The sequence below is a fragment of the Theropithecus gelada genome, chromosome 3 (assembly GCF_003255815.1).
Source record: "Theropithecus gelada isolate Dixy chromosome 3, Tgel_1.0, whole genome shotgun sequence".
In the NCBI taxonomy this organism is placed as follows: domain Eukaryota; kingdom Metazoa; phylum Chordata; class Mammalia; order Primates; family Cercopithecidae; genus Theropithecus; species Theropithecus gelada.
In genome coordinates, this window is record NC_037670.1 from 21,511,480 (window position 1) to 21,523,596 (window position 12,117).

Consider the following 12,117-nt stretch of genomic DNA (forward strand, 5'->3'; position numbering starts at 1 on the left):
CCCCCCACCTCCTCACTCACCTCCTCACTCATTCACCCCTTCACCTTCTCATTCACCCCCTCACCTCCTCACTCACCCCCTCACCTCCTCACTCACCTCCTCACTCACTCACCCCTTCACCATCTCACTCACCCCCTCGTCTCCTCACCCCCTCCCTCCCAGCCTGCCCCTCCTATCTTCCTTTTCTTTGTGTGAGAATCTGGGGCCCTTGAGTGGTGTCAGTCCCCCCAAGACTCAAGGAGTCCCCAGGGCCTTGTTATCCAGAACACCCCGACCTGGGTCCCAGGAGACCCCATGGGATCACAGGAGTGTTCAGGGATATGGTGCTTCCTGGGTCTGGGTGGGCTGAAGGGGCATCCTCCCTTCTCCAAGCAAGAGGAGACCCCCAGGAGCCCCCTGAGTCAGCCCCCAGCAGTGGTGCCGGTGCCATCTGCCCTGTCCTTGCAGCCTGGGAGACCCTCGGGAGGGGAGGGTGCTGAGTGGCTGGGCGGCTTCTGCTGATCTCACCCCACTGGCCTCCTGTTTGTCTTCCTCAGCTTGTGGGGTCCGCTCAAACTTAAGCCGCCAGAGCAGGATCGTGGGCGGCCAGAACGCACTCCTGGGGGCCTGGCCCTGGCAGGTCAGCCTGCATGTCCAGAACATCCATGTGTGCGGAGGCTCCATCATCACCCCCGAGTGGATCGTGACAGCTGCCCACTGCGTGGAAAAGTATGCCAGGGGCGGCGTGGGCTGGGTGGGGTCTCTGGGCTGGCCTCTAGTCACCCTGTGACCTTGAGCAGGGTCTCAACCCTTGCAGCCTGGGCGTCCTTGTGTTTAAATGGGGAGAGTGTTGCGCCTGCTTCCTAGGCTTGTGGGGTACCAGGTGCACTCATGCCAGGCAGTGCATGGCTGTGTCATCCTTCAGCACGTATGCACTGAGTGTCCCCTGCACGCGGGACACAGGGTGCAGGTGGAACATTCTCCACGATGTCACCATGACCAGCGTTCCTTCCAGCCGCTGTCCTCTGAGCTCTGTCCTGCCCTTGAGCGAAGCCCCCGCCCCCTGAGGTCTCCTCTCTCCGGGACATTAGTCCCAGGAGAGGACACACTCAGACAGGCTCAGGGGCCTCAGGCTGCCCTGCTGGAAGGTCCCTGGGGTTAAGTGTTCTTGGCCACAGCATTGCTCATGCAAAGGGTTAGGTAGGGGTGAGGCTAGCTGTGACAGTGTTAGCATTTATGGAAGCTACCAACCCCTCCCCTTTTTCTTAAACACATAGTGCTTTTGGTCACATGCTGCTTTGGAGGAGGCCTTACTCGGCGGATGTATTTTTCTGCCTCAGAGAGAGGCTGAACTGGGTTTGACTCTTGGCCCAGCCCTTTTTGGCTGCGTGGCCTTAGATGATTCACTCAACGTCTCTGACCCATGGTGCATGCAGCTATAAGATGGGCATGCCCTTCTCCTCTCGGGCTGTTATGAAGGTCAAGGAAGCAAGGGCTGTTACCCAAGGGTGCTCCCTTCTCTGCCCATCTTCACACCCCCGCGTGCTCTGGGCCCTCTAGGAGCTGGGTTTCTCTCAAGGGCTGTTACCCAAGGGTGCACGCTTCTCTCCCCTCTTCATACTCCCAAATGCTTTGGGTCCACTAGGAGCTGGGATTATCTTTTTTTTTTTTTTTTTTTTTTTTTGAGACGGAGTCTCGCTCTGTCGCCCAGGCTGGAGTGCAGTGGCCAGATCTCAGCTCACTGCAAGCTCCGCCTCTCGGGTTCCCGCTATTCTCCTGCCTCAGCCTCCCGAGTAGCTGGGACCACAGGCGCCGCCACCTCGCCCGGCTAATTTTTTTGTGTGTTTTTAGTAGAGACGGGGTTTCGCCATGTTAGCCAGGATGGTCTCGATCTCCTGACCTTGTGATCCGCCCGTCTCGGCCTCCCAAAGTGCTGGGATTACAGGCTTGAGCCACCGCGCCCGGCCGGAGCTGGGATTATCTTAAGAGGGAAACACCTGGATAAAGGAAATGGTTTGATTGATATTGGACTTCAAGTCTGTTCATCGGTACCCATTTATTAAGCACCTACTATGTGCCAGGAAATGCTTTGGCATACAAAGGAAAATAAGGGCCAGTCCTGCTGGAAATGGCCTTGAAACCCCAGGGAGGGATGCCGGCCCCATGGTGGGTGCTGCAGATTCCTCCACGGTGACACAAGAGCCAGAAAGAGGGATGATGTCGGGGGCTGAGGCGGGGAGTCGGAGTGGAGGGAGCGTGGGGGAGAAGGGGAGGCCAAGCCCCTCCTCCACTGTCTCCCTGTGAGGTTTTTGGTGAATCATCCCGCCTCTGGGTGTCTTGCCTCCAGCTTCTGATGTTGGAAGTTCATCCACCAAGAGCTCTGTGTTTGTGGCTCTGAGATACTGAGTCCTTCTTCTCTCCCAGACCTCTTAACAGTCCGTGGCAATGGACGGCATTTGTGGGGACTTTGAGACAATCTTCCATGTTCTATGAAAAAGGACACCGAGTAGAAAAAGTGATTTCTCATCCAAATTATGACTCCAAGACCAAGAACAATGACATTGCACTGATGAAGCTGCATACGCCTCTGACTTTCAACGGTACACGTGGCTCAGGCTTGGCAAGCAAGTTGGCAGAATCTTAAGGAGATGTTGATTGGAAGTGACACTTGTGCTGTGCCAAATGGAAGGGAGGCATTTGCGTTGAGCGAGGGTGGTGTGCAGTGGGTGGCCAGTGGGAGAGGCTCACAGAGGCTAAGAGCACCTGCCGCATTTTGGGGGAGGCAGCAGCCACCGCATCTGTTCTGTACTGTACTGAGTGGTGATGAGTCAAGCCAGGGGTGGAAAAGGCTAGAACAGGGCTTTCCCACTGCAGCACTCTTGACATCTGAGCTGGTTCTCTGTTCTGGGGCTCTCTTGTGCCTTGTAGGATGTTTAGCAGCGTCCCCAGCCTCTACCCACTGGAGGCCAGTAGCTCCCAAGTTGTGACAACCAGTGTTGTCTGCTGACATTGCCAAACATCCCCTTTGAGGCAAAGTCACTTCTAGTTGAGAACTACTATTGAGATGTGTAAAGATCCTTGATTTTTAAAGATACATTCTAAAACCAAGTTGCTTAATTCAGGACAAACATGCTTTCTCTTAGCCTCTTATTCGGTCCCACTCTGGTCCATCCAACGGTCTGGAAGGTTCTAGGCCCATGTGGATAGAGAAGAAGCAAAACCTCAGCCCTCCCTACAACGTGTCTGTATTCACACTGGGAAATGGTTCACCTATAGAAGAGTGAACACATGAGCAACGGCGTGGTGCCTCTGGGGCGAAAGCTGACTCCATCGGCTTTTTGGCTGTTGCCTCCTGTGTGTCTTTCCCCTCTTGGTCACCTGGAGTGTGTAATTTTAGAAGCAGAGCTAGCAAATAATTCCTCTTAGAGCAGAGTTAGCAAATAATTCTACTTCTAAGTAGCATGACTTCTTGCCTGCCAGAAGGAGGGGTCTGGCAGGGGGAGAAAGTGAGCACGCGGGACTTGCTGGGATGCAGGGTCCTCTGGGCAGGGTGGCCGGGGTGCCAGGCCCAGCAGCCTGCATGTGGGAAGGCCAGGTGGAGACATAGCCCTTGGCCTTGGGTGATACCAGCCTGGCTCACTGTATTTTCTCTTCTTAAAACAGAGGTGGTGAAACCAGTATGTCTGCCCAACCCAGGCATGATGCTGGAGCCGGAGCAGCACTGCTGGATTTCTGGGTGGGGGGCCACCCAGGAGAAAGGTGAGGCTCCTGGGCATGTAGGACTGCAGGGCCCACAGATGGAGCATTGGGTTCGGAAGTGGGAGGTCCAGGTTTTAATCCCAGTTCTACTACTCAATGATTGGATGACTTTGGGTGATTCCCCCAGTCCTTGTGCCTCAGTTTCTCCATCTGCTAAATGGGAGAAATCCTGCCCAGTCTACCTAATACACTGTGTTCTTATTACGATCACACGGAGCAGCATGTGGAATGGCTTTTGAAGTATCTGGGTCATACGAGTTTAGAGGTGCAGGATCTCCTGTGTTGCACCCATTGTGAGCTTAGAGCTGCCCTGGAGATCCCACCAAGGCCTCCATGGCTGAGTGACAGGGGCTTGGTGAGGACGGGCATCCTGGACCTGTGGTGGCCACATCTAAACCTGTCCTCTGCCCTGATAACCACAGAGAGAGGCTCTCTCGGCCCCCTTCAGTTGCAGTCTGCATTTCTCTCTGACAGTCTTTCAAATGAAGGGAGCCTGGCTGCTTCATTTTTATGGAGGGTTGGAAGAGCTTAGTGGCAGGCACAAAGGTTCATTTTACATATTGTTTACATCCTTCTCAAAAGCGTCTAGGCCATACAGACAGCAAATCCGTTCAAACAAGGGGAAAAGTACAAAGGTTGGGTGATTTGGGGGGAGCATCAGGGAAGGTAGTGGGGGGCATCCTGGCTCCTCATCAGCAGAAACTTACTGCAGTGGAGCCACAAGCTGGGCAAAAGGCCTCATGGAATCCAAGATGAAGGGAATAGCGACAAATATGTGTGCACACCTGCACCTAGTGCGGGCTGAGTGCTACTCAGGTGCCGGGAATGCAGAAGTGAACAGAGTAAGACAAACATCTCTGCTGTCAGGAGCTTTACCTCTCTTGTGGATGTGGGGGCCGGGGGCGGGGGGCAGGTGTGGTCAGACAGAAGACAAACAACTGAGCGAGGTACTTCCAAATATCTGAGGGTGGGGAGCAAGGTCCCGGCTACTTTGAAGGGGTGGTCAGGGAAGGCTTCTCGGAAGAGGTGGCATTTGAGCTGAGACTCAAATGGCAGAAATGTGTACACATCAAAAAGGCTAGTGCATGTATCTTAAGGTGTGGTCAAGGGGCCAAGGAGGTGGGCTGGGGCCAGATTGCATAGGTCCTTGTGGATTATGGTGAAGACACCAGCTTCTCGTCTGCTTGAGGTAGCAAGATCGTGAGCCAGGGAGTGCCATGATCTGGCAGCTGTGCGGGGAGTGGGGATTCATAGATGGAGATGAGGATCATGGTGATGAGTCCATTGCTGTGGTTCCCTGAGACAGGAAGGCAGCTCATAGCAGAGTGTGGACATGGTTGTGGAGAGATGAGGGTACATTTGGGCTAGAGCCACCAGACTTGCTGATGGGTTGCACGTCTGTGGGAGAGAGTGAGAAGTCAGGGACGATGGCTTTCTGCTCTGTGACTGAAGTCCCAGGGTGGCGGGTGGTGCCATCTTCCAAGCCAGGGAATATTGGTTGGTGAGAATTTGGGGTGGGAGAAGGTGTGATGGAGGGTTCTGGTTTTGCACATTAAGCCCACGGTGCCCAGAAGATACCCAAGGGGAGGCAAAGCGAGAGTGGGAAATGCAGAGATAGCAAGTGCAGGCCCGTGTCTTGAGAAGCTCTCATGTGCAGGGGAGCCAAGAAGCAGGCGGCCTAGGGAGGGTTGTGTGTGCTCCAGAAGGGTGTGTGCGTGCCAGAGGGGAAACGGGAGCCTGTAGCCTGGGTAGTGTTCAGTGAGGAGCGGGAAATTGGTTCGGCAGAACCAAGCCTTTGGTGAATAAGAGGGGGATTCCACGGCACTGATAGAGCCCTGTGGTTTCAGAACTGGGAAGTTCTTTCCCTGAAGCTGAACTCTAGAGCTGCACTCAGCACAAGCACTGCCAGTTGTAAGGAGAATCCAGGTTTCCCAGGAGAGGGCTTGGTGCTAGGATGAGCTGAGGGGGGCAGGGCTGGAGAGAGAGCTGTGACCATCTGTGTAGTGTGTGTGCAGGTCTCAGGGAGGGAAGTGTGCTCTCCCTGTGAGAGCTGCTGGCAACACTGGGAGCTCAACAAGTCTCCCTGTCCTTAGGGAAGACCTCAGACGTGCTGAACGCTGCCATGGTGCCTCTCATTGAGCCGTGGAGATGCAACAGCAAATACATCTACGACGGCCTGATCACACCAGACATGATCTGTGCCGGCTTCCTGCAGGGGACCGTTGATTCTTGCCAGGTAATTCAACATGTTTATTCTACCTTTGACCCTTACCAGATCCTACTGAACCCCCCATGAGGGAGAGGGCATTCTTGGGGTCAGCAGAGCCTCCGCAGTGACATGGAGCCTGCTCGGGGCAGTCATGGGAAGTGATGGCCACAAACAGTGTGAACACTTCTGGTGGCAGAAGCAAGTACAAACAGCAAATCACACGCGCCCTCTGAAAAACTGGTATTTGGTAAAAGTGCCAGTGGAACAGAAACAAGTATTTAGACTATTTTAAATTATGAACAGCAATTTATTTGGTAACTGTCAGCTTGTACAGATTAAAATTCAGGGTAGGGGCTGTCTCTTTGGGGGTTACATCTCTGTGACCGTCACCCTTTGATGGTGGAGACTTGGAGCCCACACAGTCACTCGTAACTCACACCGCAACACACACCCCCACCTCCTGTAGGCCTGGTCAGTGGTGTGCAGTGGATTGTGATTTTTCTGCTCTCTGTACCTTGCCGTGTCCCCCAGGGTGACAGTGGAGGGCCTCTGGTCACTTTGAAGAATGATGTCTGGTGGCTGATCGGGGATACAAGCTGGGGATCTGGCTGTGCCAAAGCTTACAGACCGGGAGTGTACGGGAATGTGACCGTCTTCACGGACTGGATTTATCGACAAATGAGGGTAACTATCCTGTCCTGCTTCTGGCTGTGTTCTTTGATTCCTCAAGCCAAAGCCAGACATCTGTTAGGCATGGTTCTGCTGCCGGAAGCTGACTGCTGACCACTGGTCAGCATGAAACAAACCCTGCTTACTCCAGCCACAGCCCCGTCCCCCTGGTGTCCACCCATTGCTCATTGCCTCTCACTGACTTCACTTGCATATTTCCCCTGGTGCTTGGATGAAAAGCGCTGGGGCTCGGCTTGTGTACTCTTTCGTGCTCTCCCGACCACACTTAGTTCTGGCTCAGCTGACTCAGTTATTCCACCCAGGCCACCTCGCATCAAATTTTTTTTTTTTTTGAGATGAAGTCTCACTCTGTCGCCCAGGCTGGAGTGCAGTGGCACGATTTCAACTCACTGCAACCTTTGCCTCCAGGGTTCAAGTGATTCTCCTGCCTCAGCCTCCCGAGTAGCTGGGATTACAGGCACCCGCCACCATGCCCAGCTACTTTTTGTATTTTTAGTAGAGATGGGGTTTCTCCATGTTGGCCAGGCTGGTCTCGAAGCCCTGACCTCAGGTGATCCACCCACCTCTGCCTCCCAAAGTGATAGGATTACAGGCGTGAACCACCACGCCTGGCCTCACATGAAGCTTTTGATTTACAGAGAGCAGAGGGAAGAACCGACTGTGCCCATCCTTTTCTGGGGCTATCGAGTGGCCCCTGGGCAGCCCCCAAGGTTAGGAAGTGCAGGAGCAGCCAGGGTTCTCTGATGCCCCAGACTCAAGCACGAGGGAAGGTCCCAGGGGTTCCCTGTGAACCTCATGGACGTCTCTGTTTAGCAGAGCCCTGGCCTTGGGCATTGCCTAGATAGAGGTTGAGAACCAGATCTTCTCATCTCCAGGGCCTCAGACCTGTAGTTTTCTCACATTGCTACGCTTTCCAGGGCTGGGCTACTAGTGGAAGAAAATGCTCTATTCTGTGTCCTCTCAAGTCTCCCAGATGCCCAGTCTGTTGAAGGAGGAGCAGAATCAGGGGGCATTTCCCGCTAAGGCCCGACCTGTGTCTCCTTCAGATGACACGCAGGACTCAGGGCCTTCCCGTGACCATGGGGCCCAGCTTAGCCTCGCCTGGCACAGGGCCCAGTGCTGGAAACAGATGACCCCAGGGGAGGCAGGGCAGGAGGGAAGTTGGCAGGGCTGGGACGGTCAGCCAGGCTGAGGGGCGGACTCACGCCAGGATGGAGCTAGCAAATGAGCCGGGTATGTTTGGCGGCTGCAGGTGGGTCCGTGTGGCTGTGCGGGGAGGGAAGGGCTGTGTGGCAGGAGAGCAGCTGGGGGAAGCCCAGACTCTGCTGAAGAGATGTCCCTCAGGCTGGTCTACACACATGCTGCCTGCTCCTCCAGGAGCTCCTGCCCCGCCATGCTCAACCCAGCTCTGACCTCCATGCTGGAGAGAAAAAGATCCTTTGTGCTATTAAGCCTTGCTTATTTGGTTTCTAAGTGCTTCATGTGAACCTAGAGGAAAAAAACTATTTTCCACCTTTGTTTGTCTTAAGAAAATAATACTTATTTTTTTCCTATTTGAACAGGCAGATGACTAATCCTCATGGTCTTTGTCTTTGACGGCGTTCCACGAGAAAACAAAGCGGCTGGTTTTGCTTCCCCGTGCGTGATTTACTCTTACAGATGATTCAGAGGTCACTTCATTTTTATTAAACAGTGAACTTGTCTGGCTTTGGCACTCTCTGCCATTCTGTGTAGTCTACAGTGGCTCCACTGCCCAGCCTGCTCTCCTTAACCCCTTGTCCACAAGGGGTGATGGCCGGCTGGTTGTGGACACTGGCGGTCAAGTGTGAAGGAGAGGGGTGGAGGCTGCCCCATTGAGATCTTCCTTTTGAGTCCTTTCCAGGGGCCACTTTTGGATGAGCATGGAGCTGTTGCCTCTCAGCTGCTGGATGGCTTGAGATGGAAAAGGAGAGACATGGAAAGGGAGACAGCCAGGTGGCACCTGCAGCGGCTGCCCTCTGGGGCCACTTGGGTAGTGCCCCCAGCCTAGCTCTCCACAGGGGGTTTTTGATGATTGGTTCTTAGTGCCTTAGCAGCCCCGGATGGTGGCTGGAATAAAGGGACCAGCCCTTCATGGGTAGTGACGTGGTAGTCACTTATAAGGGCAACAGAAACATTTTTGTTTTTACAGGGTGAGAATGTAGACAGTGCCCTTGGTGCAAGGGAAGCAACTGCAGAGGAACTTGCCCTGGGCACTCCTGGTGCAGGTCTCCACCTGCACATTGGGTGGGGCTCCTGGGAGGGAGACTCAGCCTTTCTCCTCATCCTCCCCGACCCTGCTGCCAGCACCCTGGAGATTGCACATGCCCCTTGGTCCTGGCAGGGGGCCAAGTCTGGCACCATGTTGGCCCCTTCAGGCCTACTAGTCACTGGAAATTGAGGTCCATGGGGGAAATCAAGGATGCTCAGTTTTAGGTACACTGTTTCCAAGTTATGTTTCTACACATTGCTACCTCAATGCTCCCGGAATCTTAGCATTTGATGTCCACCTACATTTAACTCTTTGAAACTATCATCTTTTTGCCAAGTTTGAGTGGTGGCCTATTTGAGATACTTTGACAAAATGATTGGCTTCTGACTTAACGTTCTATAAATGAATGTGCTGAAGGAAAGTGCCCATGGTGGCGGTGAAGAAGAGAAATTGTGTTTTGTTTTGGACTCTCTGTGGTTCCTTCCAATGCTGTGGGTTCCCAACCAGGGGAAGGGTCCCTCTTGTATTACCAAGTGCCATAACCATGAGCACTACTCTAGCATGGTTCTGTCTCTTGGCCAAGCAGGCTGGTTTGCAAGAATGAAATGAATGATTCTACTGCTAGGACTTAACCTTGAAATGGAAGGTCATGCAATCCCATTTGCAGGATCTGTCTGTGCACGCGCCTCTGTAGAGAGCAGCATTCCCAGGCACCTTGGAAACAGGTGGCACTATAAGGTGCCTGCTCCCCAAGACACATCCTAAAAGGTGTTGTAATGGTGAAAACGTCCTCCTTCTTTATTGCCCCTTTTTATTTATGTGAGCAACCATTTGTCTTTTTTGTATCTTTTTTAAACTGTAAAGTTCAATTGTGAAAATGAATATCATGCAAATAAATTATGCAATTTTTTCAAAGTAATTACTGCATCTTTGAAGTTCTGCCTGGTGAGTAGGACCAGCCTCCATTTCCTTGTAAGGGGGTGATGTTGAGGCTGCTGGTCAGAGGACCAAGGTGAGGCAAGGCCGGTCTTGGCGCTCCTCTGGTTGGTGCCCTCAGTTCCTGCAGCCTGTCCTGTTGGAGAGGTCCCTCAAATGACTCCTCATTATTATTCTGTTAGTCTGTTGCCATGTTCCTAATAAAGACATTTTTTAGAGTCAAGACTACAATTTATAAAAGAAAGAATTTTGTTGGATATACAATTCCACATGACTGGGGAGGCCTCACAATCATGGCAGAAAGCAAGGAGGAGCAAGTCACATCTTATGTGGGTGGCAGCAGGCAAAGAGAGAGTTTGTGCACAGAAACTCCCATGTTTAAAACCATCAAATCTCGTGAGACTCATTCACTATCCCAAGAACAGCACAGGGAAGACCTGCCCCCATGATTCAATCATCTCCTATCAGGTCCCTCCCACAACACCTGGGAATTATGGGAGCTACAATATGAGATTTGGGTGGGGACACAGAGCCAAACCATATCATTCTGCCCCTATACCCCCCAAATCTCGTATCTTTACATTTTCAAAATGAGTCAGGCCTTCCCAACAGTCCCCCAAAGTCTCAACTCATTTCAGCATTAACTCAAAAGTCCACAGTCCAAAGTCTCATCCAACACAAGGCAAGTCGCTTCTGTCTATGAGCCTGTGAAATCAAAAGCAAGTTAATTACTTCCTAGATATAATGGGGTAAATACAGGCATTGGGTAAATACAGCCATTCCAAATGGGAGAAATTGGCCAAAATAAAGGGGCTGCAGGCCCCTTGCAAGTCCAGAATCCAGCAGGCCAGTCAAATCTTAGAATGCCAAAATGACCTCCTTTGACTCCATCTGTCATATCCAGGTCATGCTGATGCAAGAGGTGGGTTCCCATGGTCTTGGGCAGCTCCATCTCTGGTTGTGTAAGATAGAGCCTCCTTCCTGGCTGCACCATGGGCTGGTGTTGAGTGTCTGCAGCTTTTCCAGGCACATAGTGCAAGCTGTCAGTGAATCTACCATTCTGGGGTCTGGAGGATGGTGGCCCTCTTCTCACAGCTCTACTAGGCAGTGACCCAGTAGGGACTGTGTAGTGGCTCCAACCCCACATTTCCCTTCTGCACTGCCCTAGCAGAGGTTCTCCATGAGGACCCCACCCTGCAGCAAACTTCTACCTGGGCATCCATGCATTTCCATACATCTTCTGAAATCTGGGCAGAAGTTCCCAAACCTCAGTTTGTGCACTGGCAGGCTCAATACCATGTGGAAGCTGCCAAGACTTAAGGCTTCTGACCTCTGAAGCCACAGCCCAAGCTGTACGTTGGCCCATTTTAGCCATGGCTATAGTGGCTAGGATGCAGGACATCAAGTCCCTAGGGTGCACACAGCACAAGGACCCTGGGCCTGGCCCATGAAACCACTTTTTCCTCCTAGGCCTCTGGGTTTGTGATGAGAGGGGCTTCTGTGAAGACCTCTGACATGCCCTGGAGATACTTTCCCCATTGTCTTGGGGATTAACATTCAGCTCATTACTTATGCAAATTTCTGCAGCTGACTTGAATTTCTACTCAGAAAATGGGATTTTCTTTTCTATTGCATTGTCAGGCTGCAAATTTTCCAAACTCTTATGCTGTTTCCCTTTTGAAACTGAATGCCTTTAACAGCACCCAAGTCTCTACTTGAATGATTTGCTGCTTAGAAATTTCTTATGCCAAATAGCCTATATCATCTCTCTCAAGTTCAAAGTTCCACAAATCTCTAGGGCCGGGGCAAAATGCCCCCAGTCTCTTTGCTAAAATATAACAAGAGTAACCTTTGCTCCAGTTACCAACAAGTTCCTCATCTCCGAGACCACCTCAGCCTGAATTTCATTGTCCATATCATTATCAGCATTTTTGTCAAAGCCATTCAAAAGGCCAGGTGTGGTGACTCACCCCTGTACTCCCAGGATTTTGGGAGGCCAAGGCAGGCAGACCATCTGAGGTCAAAAGTTCAAGACCAGCCTGGCCAACTTGGTGAAACCCCCATCTGTACAAAAATACAAAAATTAGCCAGGCATGATGGTGGGTGCCCGTAGTCTACTGTAAACTACTAAGGAGGCTGAGGTAGGAGAATCGCTTGAACCTGGGAGGTGGAGGTTCCAGCAAGCTGAGACTGTGCCAGTATACTCCAGCCCAGGCAAGAGAGTGAGACTCCATCCTTACGTTCCCTCCTCCAGACCCGATTTTCCTGCCTCACTTACAGGGCAGACCACAGAAGCTGGAGAGCAGGCTCTGAT

At 52.3% G+C, this 12,117-nt stretch overlaps 1 protein-coding gene across 2 annotated transcripts in view; it reads left to right on the forward strand.

The window, feature by feature from the left end:
• The window catches only part of TMPRSS2 (transmembrane serine protease 2), a 44,587-nt gene extending 34,801 nt beyond the window's left edge, over positions 1–9,786 (forward strand). For both annotated transcript variants that reach the window (XM_025380760.1, XM_025380759.1), the window contains exons 9-14: positions 537–708; positions 2,404–2,579; positions 3,643–3,738; positions 5,832–5,974; positions 6,479–6,631; positions 8,200–9,786. In XM_025380760.1, coding sequence (XP_025236545.1) covers positions 537–708; positions 2,404–2,579; positions 3,643–3,738; positions 5,832–5,974; positions 6,479–6,631; positions 8,200–8,211 — 752 coding nt within the window. In that variant the 3' untranslated portion in view covers positions 8,212–9,786. The remainder of the gene's footprint in view (positions 1–536; positions 709–2,403; positions 2,580–3,642; positions 3,739–5,831; positions 5,975–6,478; positions 6,632–8,199) is intronic.
• Positions 9,787–12,117: the final 2,331 nt, after the last annotated feature.